General features: G+C 40.1%; 1 protein-coding gene across 7 annotated transcripts in view; it reads right to left on the minus strand.

Annotated features, from left to right (window-relative positions):
• Positions 1-13,826, minus strand: part of scel (sciellin) — a 73,560-nt gene that overhangs the window by 22,223 nt on the left and 37,511 nt on the right. For 5 of the 7 annotated variants that reach the window (XM_033022957.1, XM_033022958.1, XM_033022955.1 and 2 more), the window contains exons 8-14: positions 13,629-13,664; positions 11,581-11,628; positions 10,747-10,806; positions 7,285-7,374; positions 3,534-3,596; positions 2,288-2,365; positions 162-239 (exon numbers count right to left, since the gene is read on the minus strand). In XM_033022957.1, the coding sequence (XP_032878848.1) occupies positions 162-239; positions 2,288-2,365; positions 3,534-3,596; positions 7,285-7,374; positions 10,747-10,806; positions 11,581-11,628; positions 13,629-13,664 (453 nt within the window). The remainder of the gene's footprint in view (positions 1-161; positions 240-2,287; positions 2,366-3,533; positions 3,597-7,284; positions 7,375-10,746; positions 10,807-11,580; positions 11,629-13,628; positions 13,665-13,826) is intronic. The other 2 variants (XM_033022954.1, XM_033022956.1) reach the window with 2 other exon arrangements.

Raw genomic sequence — 13,826 nt, forward strand, 5'->3', positions numbered from 1 at the left:
ATTGCCTGCACTGCCCGCAATTATTGGACATTCCTGATTTGTCCAAATAATTGTTTAATTCTGTGTTTAATTTGGCAAGCGAATGCTAATTTTCTTGCAAAAATGAGATTAATTTAGTCAGAACAGATTGTATTAGCAAACAATGTCAGACAATACAGTACCTGCCAGGGTTTGGGTCAAAAGTTGTTTTTGTGCTTGTGGTGTAAGAGTTGGTATTTCCCCAGTCTCCACTGTTCCTGCTAAAATAGAAAGATTTCTTCAACTTTGCAAAGTTTAGAGATTTTTAATTTAAAAAATGTTTGCTTTGCTTTAATTTTCCTCTTCTTTCCCTCTTACTGTTCATCTCATCAAATATATTTGATGGAGGTGATGTTGCTAAATGGAAGAGGCTGAGTAAACTAGGGGTACAAGGGAAGCAGATTTTACACAAGTGTCACCAACCAACTATATGCACAATGAGTCACACGGCAGCTATTATTACATGAGGTTTACCAAACTGCCTAACTTTCATTTAATTGACTCAAAAGGTAGAAATCAAAGAATAAAACAAAAATATAACCAGTAGATGATTTTGTTTTTGCATGGGTGGAAGTCAAAAATTTACTTTAACTTTGGAATCAGTAAATACTCTATCAGAACTATAAGGATGACTATCATAAGGTGAGGTTGGATGAACACATGTGGGAGAAAGAATAGACAGCACAGGAATACGTACAGATGAGGAAGCATGGATGATGAAACTTTAAATAGAGCACAATGCCAGCCTGAATTATTTGACTCGGTGGTGATTGGTTTTCATATATTATTGTCGTATGTATTGAGGTGCAGGGAAAAGCTGTTATATGCCACACCAGATACCAGAATGCAGAATATAGTGTAACAGCATTGTAGCATTAAAGTTACAGAGAAAAGGCCCAGTGTTTGCAATGAAGGTAGGTTGGAAGATTGGGACTACCTCTTAACTTATCGGAGGATAGTTCATTAGTCTGATAACAAAGGGGAAGAATCTGAGTCTAGTGGTACATGCTTTCAAGCTTTTTTTCTTCTGCCCTAGATGAGGGGGGAGAAGTGGGAATAAGGAAAAATATCCTTATTTATGCTGCCTTCTTTTCCAAGGCAGCTTGGTATAGATAGAGTCCATGGTGGGCATTCTGATTTGTGTGATGAATTGGACTACATCCACAACTCTCTGCAATTTCTTGAGGTCTAGGGCAGAGCTGTTTCCAAATCAAACTGTGTGGCAACACAATAGCATGCTTTCCACAGTACATCTGTTGAACTTGAAATCATATGTAATCATCCATAAAATTAATTTCAAGATCTTTCTTTCCCCAGAAAATATCACATGTTAAGTGTTCAAGCCTGGGTAGAAGATGAGGTTGCTGGTTGGCCAGCAGACCTTTAGATGAGGGAGGGATAACTGAGTCAAGAATCCTAATTCTGATTATCATTCACTGGTAGACATCATTGAGAGCTGTTTCAGGCTCATCTTAGATCAGATGTTCTTAACCTTTTTGGTACCATTACGCGCATACGCAAAAAAAATACTGTATGTGGTATGTACTTTTGTTAGGTTCCTAAACATGGGCTCAACAATTTGATATGTTATTTGTGTCCCCTTCATGACCCCTGGCAAAGCCCCAAACAACCCCCCATAGGGGGTCACGACCTCCAGGTTAAGAACCACTGTCTTAGATGATGTCAAGAGACATTTCTGTATTTTATTTACCCTACTTCAAATTACACATTTTTGCACCTTTTAGCTTTCATCGACTTGTTATATGTCCTTTCCAATCCCTCCTTATAATTAAAGCCCTCCATTTCAGACAACATCCTGGTAAATCTCTTCCGCGTTCTTTTTAGTGAAACCACATCCTTTCTATTACGTGGTGACAAGAACAGCATCCAATATTCCAAGTGTGGCCTAACCAATGTCTTGTACAGCTACAACATTGTTTTAATCTACATCACTAAAATGGGATAAACAAAACTTGTATTTTATAAAAGTGCCCCAAAAGTTTGCTAAATTTGGTGAATGATCATAATAATATAAATAAAAAATTACCTCCTCCTCTACCCTCAGCTTTTTTTGCTGATAACGCTAAATGTTTCTTCTGGCTGCTGTGAGAAACTATGGCTCCTTATCAAAACACTGCACAATTTTGAACCATTTCTTTGGAATCTCCCATTCACTTCATTGTGCCAGGAAAAATAATCCCAAGTAGAATCCCAACAGTAGAATTGTCAATGATGCATACTGGCCAATTCTCCACCTAAGGGATCTTACCTTTCATTTGTTTTGTCTGAAGTAACAGACAGATCTATAAGACTTTTACTTTCAACCTTAGGCAAAGTATCTGATGACCTTCAAACAAAAAAAAACAGAAGTTGTATTATAGCCACCTGGAATGAGAACTTGGACAATAATGCATTTTTAATTACTTGACTTCAGCTGTTACCAGAACCCCATACCATTTTGCAGACAGATTTAAAAGCAAAAGAACTGACTTTTTCTTTAGCATCACAACAAGGACTAATCTCCTGCTGAGATCACATCAACCTGGCAGCAGCTGACTGTTGTTCCAGACTAAGTCTCTTGACATCATCTAAGACAGTGGTTCGTAGTGTAGCCTTCTGCTCAGCAAAGCACCGGCCAAGAAACCATGCCAAACTCCACAGATTCCCTGCTTTTATGTCTGGTACTCAGCTGATGAAAGGTTGGCCCAATGGTGTAGCAGGTAATGCTGTTGCCTCATAGTTCCACTGACCCATTTTCTATTCTGACCTCTGGAACTGTCTATTTAGTTTTCCCTCTGTGATCATTTGGGTTTCTCCCAGGTACTCTGGCTTCCTGCCACATCCCAGAAGATGATGGAAGGTCAACCGGATTCTGTAAATTACCTCTAGGGTAGATGGTTGGTAGAACAAGTATGGGGAGTTGATGGACGTGCGAGTGAAATAGGTTTCAAGGAAATAAATGGGTTAATGGGACTGATGAAATTAGCCAAATTGCCTCCTTCCATGTCATAAAAAAAATATGAATTGTCTGCCAATGCATACTGATCTCACATGAAGAACGGATGCTCAGGGAATTTACCACTGCATAAGAATGCCCTTACATCATAACAACTGCAAGCATCGTCAGGGGAAGAGAGAACACTGGAGAGTAAATCCAAGAGAAGTTCACCTGTGATCATTAGTAATGAATGCCCACAAGAGTGTTGGCCATCATTTGTTCTCTGATCCATTAGCTTAATGTGAGAACAACTGTCAGCTACTCACATTAAGTAAAGGCAGTGACCTACGGTGAATCTCTCCCTGCATTCACATTTTTCACCAAAAGATAACTTAGTCAAACACTGTCATTGAATTTGTAACTCGGAATATGTAGGAGGATGCTTAGAAATCTATAAAATAACTTTTAGAAAATAACAAGTTCCCTTGCATGGGAAAACTGTATTGCTGTCAGGTGTTAGTACTGATAATGATCCACCACCAAAACATTAGCTATTGTACATGAAATGCAAGCTTACCCCTTGCTTGTCTTTTGTGTGGTTGGAGTCAAATCGATCAAAGATTCATTCTTGGTTGGTGTTCTGCGAATAGAAGGGAAAATTGGATTATAGCCGTGGTTTGCATGCTCAGTGCCAGTCTTTTGCAGGTTCTTCAGATGGCTTAAAAGTCTATAATTTCCCCAGTGCTTGGATGGAGTTACTTATTGGTGATTGTGCAGTGGAGCAGTGGTTGTTTTGGTCACAGGCCTGCCAACAGTGCCCAAGGGTCAAGACCACTAGTGCCACAGAAACTGAATTTAATAACAAAATGTTGGTAGTGTGTGAGGTTCTGCATGGAAGGAAAGTCTGGCGAGCGAGGGACTATAGAGGAGTGGGGTCAAATGATCAGTGAAGGTGGGACAAATTTTTCGATCAAGTCAGGTCTTGGACCTGCTCAGATAGTTTGTGCAGAAGCTGGCCCTGCAGTCAGAGTCTGAAGAAGGGTCTCGACCCGAAACATCACCTATTCATTTTCTCCAGAGATGCTGTCTGACTCGTTGAGTTACTTCAACTTTTTGTGTCTACCTGCAGACACCACAGTTGGAAGCCCAGTCCTGCAGGAGTGGTCTGCTTCCAGAGATAGCACCTGTAAATTATGTCTGAACAATTTTCTTCTGACAGTGTGGCTTAAGTCCTATCTAAATACTGTGGTAGGAGACTACAATTCTCACATGTTTATTGACTAAAGCATTTACCCAATCACTAATCCATTGGCATGAGGTTGTAACTCAGTAGAGATGTAGCAATTATTTGTGTAACTGATCAAATTAGGTTTGTTTGGTAGTGCACTCAGCCAATAAACTGATGTGTTAAAATTATATTACTGTAAATACACAGGCATTGGGGTGGGAAGTGATGCTTGCTAATATGCACTAAATATGGGCATTTGTTCAGCATTTTAAACAAACCACTCTGATCCTGACTATAATGGAACTGCTTTAAGGTAATGGAACACAACATGCATTATGTATTACCTTCAACCAAGGGTATATTTGCAACCTATTATTTATCATATGGAATGCATTTTACAGTAGTCTCCTGCCCTGAAATGTGTAAACAATGCTGCAGCAGCATGGCTCATATTGAAATCAATGAAATCCATGACCTGTCTGCACGATACTCTGACACACTAAGCACTGAATTAGGTGTTGGTCGCTGAGAAAGAGAGAGACAATCAAACACTAGAGGAAGCTACATGGAACAGCCAGAAGGCTGAACTGAACTGAAGCAAATGACACCGACATGCAACAATATGGAGAAGGTGTCTATGCCAGGACAAACATTTACACAACCCGTTCTATTCCAATTGCAGAGCATTTATATCTTGGATTGGGAGGAGTGAGTGCAGGATGTTGGCAGAGATGTGGGGGGGAAAGGGGGGGGGGGGGGGGGGGGTAGGGGGGTGGGGGGTTGTTAGAAAGGGAATGCGAAATTATAAATAGCAAATAAAGTTGAAAATATGCATGTAAATCTTTATTTTAGCTCAGATGGTGAGAAAGCGAAATTCAAACCAGCCACAGTCAATCCTGGTGTGATGTATTGAGGGTTTTCTTGTGCAAAGAGTGGAATAATACCTGGAATGGGCATGGCAAATACTCGGTGCATTTAAAGATTGCAACAGAGGCACTGCAGGATGTTACTGGATGAATGAACTAGTATAATTTATCGGTGTTCATAATCCATTATTATCTTGTGATCTTGCAAACATGTTTTGCTGAGTTATATGTTCCAGGGAGGAGGCTATGACCACCAGTAGTGCATGTAAACATCACATTACTTCGCTCTGCATGATGAAAACCATCACATAGTACATAACTGGCTTGGAACATATGAAGCTCTCCCCACCCTTTGGCATCTCTCCCAACCCAATTACGTGACATTATTCAGCCACACAGGTAAGAATTTTATTTTTCCTTTCCTGCTGCTTATGACAATTAAACACTCTTGGAACGGTAGAGTATCCAATCCAAATCCCCAATTAGGATTGGACCAATCACAATTAAAAGACATTTGGACATGTACCTGTACATGTTTTGAAAAGGTTTAGAGGGATTTGAACCAAGCATAGGCAAATGAACTAGCCCAGGTAGGCAGGGGCGGCACAGTGGCGTAGCTGTAGAGATGCTGCCTTACAGCACCAGAGACCCGGGTTCGATCCTGATTGCGGGTGCTTGTCTGTACGGAGTACGGAGTTTGTACATTTTCCCCGTGACCTGTGTGTGTTTTCTCCAAGATCTCCGGTTCCCTCCCACACTCCAAAGACATACAAGTCTGGAGGCTAATTGGCTTGGTATAATTGTAAATTGTCCCTAGTGTGTATAAGATAGTGGTAGTGTGTGGGAATACTACTTCCACGTTGTATCTCTAAACTAAACGAAATCCAAAATTAGGATTGGACCGATCACATTTAAAAGACATTTGGGCATGTACATGTACAGAAAATATTCACAGGGATTTGGACCAAGCCTAGGCAAATAGACTAGCCCAGATAGACATCTTGGTCGCCATAGACAACTTGGTCCAAAAGGCCTGTGTCCATGCTGTGACTCTATCACTCTATGTGTTTTATATATGTGGAAACCTTAAAGTATATCTGAAATACAAATTATATTTCTATATCATTTCAGGGTTTCTCAAATTATTGCATAATCAACGTGACTATATTTGAAGTGTCTGAAGACTTTTGAAACACTGCAGCTATGTAGAAATAACTACAGGCAACTTAAACAAAGCATGTTCCCATAAATAGTAGTATGCCCCCATCGGTCATGCCTGACCATGGGTGATGCATCCTAGTATGCAGGTGATGTGTGGTCAGATGCAAGCCTGGGTGATGTCATATGGAGGACAGGCTGTTGCCCATGCAGCACGTCCCCCCTCTCCACGTCGCTGATCGATCCAAAGGAACAGCAGGGCAATTACAGTTTGGCACCAGTGCCATCGCAGGAGCTGCCAGAGCGAGGTTGTAGACAACGACAAACTGCCTTAGGGGCTCCGACTCCGGATTTTCTTGAGGTTTACTCCAGGAGCCTTTTCCATAACTGGATATGGCCACAAGGCAGTGGAGATTTTAAATTAAGAGTTTTCCCTCTCCTAGATGGACCACCTTCCCAGGCTGACGAGCCCCATCTGTCCGAGACCCATGGGGGCGGGAGCGTCTACCTTCCCGTGCAGGTCTATAGCACCTGCCCACTGCCCATAAATAATGTGATAATAATAGTTGTTTATAATAAATATAGATAGATGAAACTAGAGTTGCCCTGATCTTTTTCCAAATAGTGCCACGAGATCTTTACATCTATTTGAGAGGATCTCAGTTCAAGACCTCATCCAAAAGAAAGAACCCTATAATATAGCAATGAAGCGTCAACTAAAACCAGTGGCCTGAATTCTCTGGAGCTGGATCCAATTCCAAAACATTGTTGATTAAAAGCCAAAGTCTTATCAAATGGAAATGCTTAAATGTTAATTCTTAATGTGATGTATCCAATCTAAAACTGTAGATTAAAAACATCTCTGATAGTACATTCAAATGTTTTTATTTAAGTTAGTTTATTTTTCCTGATTTGCTTGCCAGCTCCTATTAAGTTTGTGTGAATGAAGCACCCACTTTGTTTCTGTAATTAAAACATTGCATCCTGTTTTAATAACTATAGAATAAAAATATATATTATATACATTATGCAGCACAATCGATTCTTAAAAGGCAGGATCATGCTAGATTCCTTACTTGACTGACTTTCGCTCCAGAGTTGAGGTCTTTGAAGTATTGACATTTGGTAGTGTTTCATCTTTTTTGTTATCCCTTTTCAGAATTGGCCTATCAAATGGAAATGCTTAAATGTTAATTCTTAATGTGATGTATCCAATCTAAAATTCAAGTCATTAAAATGTTTGAACAGAAATTTAATGAGTGTGTATCATTGCTGATTTTCCCAAGGGAAATGTGGCCAAAAATCTCAGCTTCAAAAATTTCATTTCATTTTAGCTTCATTACTATGTGGTGGTTTGGGGCACTCATACAAACATTGTCAAAGATGGAAATCTCAAACTTCAGCAGTTTGTCCTAGGATTGAGCCCAGTTCACAGTATTTAGAAGGTAGGCACAAAATGTTGGAGGAACTCAGCGGGACAGGCAGCATCTCTGGAGAGAAGGACCAGGTTACGTTTCGGGTCGAGAGTCTTCTTCAGATTGAAGAAGGGTCTCGACCGAAAACGTCACCCATTCCTTCTTTCCAAAGATGCTGCCTGTCCCACTGAGTTATTCCAGCATTTTGTGTCTACCTTCGATGTAAACCAGCATCTGCAGTTCATTCCTACACCTTTCACAGCATTTAGAACTGGGAGATTTGCTACTGTACTTGAACTAGTTTGAAGCTTGTGCATCAGGTTCAATGGAAGGAAACGAAAACCAAAGTGCACACCAGATAAAGCGGCATTTGTGCAGGGAAATGGATAGATGACATTTTGGGAAAAAGGGTCCTGACCTAAAACATCATCTTTCCATTTTTCTCCACAGATTCTACTTGACCTGCTGAGTTCATCCAGCGCATTGTTTATTACTCAAGATTCAAGCATCTGTAATTCCATTCAATAGGAGGGAATGATCATTGTTTAGTTTAGAAATACAGCATGGAAAAGGCCCTTTGGCCCATCGAACCCTCGCCGACCATCAATCACCCATTTACACTATTTCTATATTATCCCACTTTTGCACCTATTCCCTACATACTGGCAATTTACAGAATCTAATTCATCTACAACCCCGAATTTCTTTGGGATGTGGATGGAAACCGGAGCATCCAGAGGAAACACACCCATAGGGAGAAAACTCCATACAAACAGCACCCAAGGTAAGGATCAAACCCAGGTCTCTGGCAGTGAGGTAGTAGCTTCACCAGTGTGCCATCCCATAATTTCCAATTTTTTAAATTTGAGTCAATTTAATCTGAACTTATTATTTTAGTGATTCAGTTTATTTGTTTTATTTTCCCTTTTTAAAAATTGTTAATACTTTAACTATTTTAGCAGTACGTTAGACTTTTATTGATTCTTGAAATGGTGTTCAGGTGGGAGAGGGATGGGTGGAGATAGTTATAAAGGATGGAGGTGAGAAGTGAGAAGACAAAGAGCTGTAGGTGGTGGACACTGATAAGAAAGATAGGTGAAGAGTGAAATGTAAAATAGGAGGGAGGGATGGTGGGTAGGTGGGCTTAAGAAGGGACAGAAGAGAGCTGGGGAGGGGAGGGGGCAGCTGGATGATGAGCAGAAGAAAGAAAATGGGAACCAGGAGGACTATGAAAGGAAAGATGAACATGAGAGAACCTGGTTGGATCTGAAGGAAAGATCATTGGCAATGGGTTACCTGCAATTCGAAAGTACAAGTTCATGCCATTGAGTTGTTGGCTAACCAATGGAATATGAGGTGTTTTTCTTCCAGTTGTGGTGGGGCCTCACTTTGCCAATTGAGGAGGCTGAGGACAGACAAGTTATTATGGGTAGGAAGGAACTGCAGGTGCTGGTTTAAATCGAATATAGGTACAAAATGCTTTTGGAGTAACTCAGCAGGACAGGCTGCATCTCTGGAGAGAAGGAATGGGTGACGTTTTGGGTCGAGACCCTTCTTCAGTCCTGACCTTTGTCCCACTGAGTTACTCCAGCATTTTGTGTTTATCTTCGGGTTATTACGGGAATGTGAAGGGGAATTGAAATGGCAACTGGTAGTTGCGAGTAGGCTGTTTTATATATATTCACAGTGAATAATCCATTCCAGGAAAGAGTTAATCAAGAAACAGATGATATGTGAATCCAGGCATGGAGCAAGACATAGAAATTTTATCCCATTATGCTGTGTTAAACATGGTGACATTGAGCACTGCCTTGCCTCTACTCCACAGCCATTCTTACATGGCAGAGATTACAAGAGCCAAAAGATTTATCTCGTGGATGTTATTTTTGCCAGAGCAAATCAATGCAAAATGGAAAGATCTTTAAAAAAATAATGCATGGGTTTGATATAGCATAGATCGGAGATTTACAAATAGTGGCTTGTGAAAAGGGAATTGAGGGAAGTCTGTGCTCTATAAAGACAAAATGTCAAGGACATCTACGGTCTCATGAAATAATGATTGGGTCACATCTATAACACATCTATTGGAATTCTAAAGGCTATAATTGTGACAAATACTACAATTGATTGGGGGGAACAGGAGAGCAGCTGGTAGGGCTGCTTCCTCATAGCTCCAGTGGCCCGAGTTTATACTGGTCTCTGGTGCTGTTTATGTGGAGTTTTCACATTCTCACTGTGGCTACATAAGTTTCCCCTGGACCCTCCAGTTTCTTCTACAGACATTCAGATTGGCGACGTTAATTCTCTACAGTGTGTGGGTGAGTGGTGCAATCTGGGCAGAGTTGATAGGAATTCAGAAAAAATAAAACGAGATTAGTGCAAATAGATGCTTGTTGGTCTACATGTACATGGTTGGCCAAATAGCCTGATTCCATGCTATATGATTCAATGACGCTAAGTGTCTTCCTTAGCAAAAATAAAACATTTCATACGGAATATAGAATGGATATTAAGAGGTTATACAAATGGCAACAGGACTGTTTAATTGCAATTGCAGGATACAATGGCAATGAGTACTTACAACATTGTTAAAGTGTTTTAGAAGAAACAAGCTTATAATACGGACAGTCCCCAGATTACAATAGGATTTTGTTCTGGAAAACTGTCCATAATCCAAATTGTTCTCAAGTTAGAAATGAACAAAAACAGTGCGTGGAAGATGGTCACAGAAACAGCTGTGGCAGGAAAGCAGGCAAGCGTGGGAAGAGTGGGTGCACTGACTTGGCGAGTGAGCAAGTGAATCTGCTCACTGCTCTCATCTTAGCTTGGTTTGCACAGACCCCCCCCCCAATTGTTGCAGCTCAGGGGTAGGAGGGGGATCAGGGAGAGACGGCAAGGGGAAATGCCCTGTCACACCACCCAGGCAGAAGGTGCCTGCAGCCCAGTCCCCATTCACCCCACCAATCTCCCAAACAATCGTTCATGGGTGCAGTGTGTTCCTTATTCGGGCGTTCATAACATGTGGAGAATCTTCATTGTAGGATAATAAGAAATTCAGATATAAAGTACATAAAAAACTCAGTTTTGTGAAATGATACAAAATATCCAGTAGCTGATACGTACGTTGTGGATGTTTTATCCTGCGTTGTCACTTGACCATCAGGGGAGGGCCTAGTCTGTGGTCTAGAACAGTCAGAAAAAATAATTAATTCCATTTATAATTCCGTTTTTAATTGCCTTTAAAATAATGTTAATTCTACAAATAATCTTGAAGCACGTAGAAGATGTTTAACTGGTTGTCATATTTACCAGTTCAAGGAAATGGCAAGTTTCATAGGATACAAGCCAAATGAAAATTCACATTATTTCATGGCAACATAACTAATCGAGCATTTGTCAGCACTGGGCCTGTACTCGCTGGAGTTTAGAATAAGAGGGGGAACCTCATTGAAACATACCAAATAATGAAATGCTTGGATAAAGTGAATGTGGAAAGGATGTCTCCACAAATGGGAGAGTCTAGGACTAGAGATCATAGCCTCGGAATTAAATGACGTTCTTTTAGGAAGGAAATGAGGAGAATTTTCCGTAGTCAGAGGATGGTGAATCTGTGGAATTATTTTCTACAGAAGGCTGTGGAGGCCAAGTCAGTGAATATTTTTAAGGCAGAGATATTTAGATTATTGATTAGTACAGGTGTCAGAGGTTATGGGGAGAAGGCAAGAGAATGGGGTTAGGAGGGAGAGATAGATCAGCCATTGTTGAATGACAGAGCAGACACTGGGCCGGATGGCTTAATTCTACTATCACTTTTGGCCAAATGACCTTATAACTATTGTCAATGACCATAGATTTGGGAGAGAGATTTTATTAACTGGGCCACCATTATTTACAAGAACCTATATTCAACAATGGCTAAATGAAGGTCAGTGGGTAACCATCCAATCATGACCTTACCTCTTACTGGTCGGAGTATCAACTTTTGTTTCAGATGAAACTATTGTCCTATAGGAAAAATACATGAGGGAAGATGCAATTTCAAGTTGAAATAATTCACAATTCTCATCACCGTCATAGAGTCATAAAGCACGGAAACAAGGCCATTAGTTCACCTTGTTCATGCAAATATGCTAGTCCCAAGTACCTACATTTGACCCATAATTTAATGTTTTATGTGTCATTCCTAACTGTCACTGTATGTCATGATGTCACTTGCGGGCAGAGCACCAAGGCAAATTCCTTGTATGTGAATACTTGGCCAATAAACGTATTCATTCATTCAATCCCTTAAATAGTCCTATTCATATATCTTTCCCTATATCTTTTAAAAGTTGTAATTGTATCTGATTCTGTAGCTACCTCTGGTAGTTCATTGCAAATCCAGACTACTATCTGAGTGAAAAATGATACCCTGAAGCTCATCTTAAATCTCTCCCTTCTCACATTAGGCCTATGCCCTCAGGGAGTTTCCTCCTCCCTGGGAAAAAAGACTGTTAGCATTTATTTCATCCATGTAAAGCTCAACGAGGTCACCCCTTAGCCTATAGCGGGGTGCCCAGAAACGCACACAGTACTCCAAAATAGGTCTCTCCGACAGCTTGTACAAACATAATAATGTCCCAATCTTTGTACTCGTTACATGAATGCCAAATGCCTTTGTCACCACAATGTTCACCTGTCTTGCCACCTTTAGAGGACCATGCACCTGTACTCCCAGTTCTCTTGCTTCAGCAACACTCTCCAAGGCTCTACCATTTACTGTGTAAAAACTAGCCTGGTTTGACATACCAAAGTGCAACACCTCACACTTCAAAAATAAACTATCAGATTTGTGAGACATTATTGCCCCAACACAAAACCACGCTGACTAACCGTTATAAGGAATGCTTACATGCTGCTTAGATTAACTACATGTTACAACTATAATTACATTTAACTACATGCTTATCCAAATTCTAGTAGAATCTGTCCCTAATAATTTCCTCAAACAACTTATCCACCATTGATGTCACTGGTTCATAGTTTCCTAGCTTATCTTTGCTGCCCTTCTTAAATAACAGTACAACATTAGCTTCAGTCTTCCAGAATTTCACATGATTGACAATGCTTAAATTAGGCAAGTATTTAAAGAATGGAATCATTAAATAAGTTTCTCCATCCAAACCCAAGGGTAGACAAAATAAGAGATAAAATAAGAAATCAGGAATAAAATTAAAAAGCAATATGTAATGGAAATTTGAAACATCCTCTCCCCCCCCCCCCCCTCCCCCCCCAACATTGCATAATTGAATATATGAGTCCAATGGATTTTTGTGGGTCAGGTTTGGATAAAGTGATATGGATCTAAGAAAAGTACTTGGAATTATTTACACAGGTTTGAGGGGCCGAATCACCTTCTGCTCCATAATTTCTCAGAAAGGTGTGTTGCAGCATTGGAGCGAAGATTAACATACTATTTTAATGAATAAGTTAATATGATGAGAGTACCATATGCTAAATCTGTAAGTTTGCTGATGTTAATTAAAGTGCAAGGCCTGACAAGCAACAAAGAGGGATTCAAATAGATTCAAAGGGTTGAATAATTAGTAGTGCCAATAGGTGGTAGCAGCAGTTTGGTATTCATGCAGAACTTTAAGGGGTTATTCATGGAGTTAAATATAAATTCAGAATTTAATGTAATCGTTCTGACATCACATCAACAGATAAACAATATTATTTTATTGTGAGCTAATAGCAAGTCAAATTGTAAATTATTTGAGTTAAGTTGCAATGACTGATGTACATGTAAGTTTGAGGGCGGTATGGTGGCACAGCAATAGGGCTGCTGCCTTACGCCAGAGACCCGGGTTCAATTCCAACCATAAGCCTTTACAGAGTTTCTCCCTGTGACTGCGTGAGCTACCTCCGGGTGCTCTGGTTCCTTGTACATTCCAAAGGCAAATGCATGTTTTTAGGTTAATTGGCTTCTGTAAATTGTATAATTAGACAAAGAAACAAATACTTACATCTTTGGCAAGTCATCAGAATTGCCTGTTGATAACCTAAAATTTGTACATAAAGAAGCAAGCTATCAGGTAATTTCCTCAATAAAACATCAGGGCTTTGATTCATTAAAAAAAAACATAATCAGTCTTAAATTTTAGTAACAAAGATTTCAATTTCAGAAGCTAGATTCAACATGCTATTCCACATTCCGGAGAGAT

This window comes from Amblyraja radiata, chromosome 6, assembly GCF_010909765.2.
Source record: "Amblyraja radiata isolate CabotCenter1 chromosome 6, sAmbRad1.1.pri, whole genome shotgun sequence".
NCBI lineage: Eukaryota > Metazoa > Chordata > Chondrichthyes > Rajiformes > Rajidae > Amblyraja > Amblyraja radiata.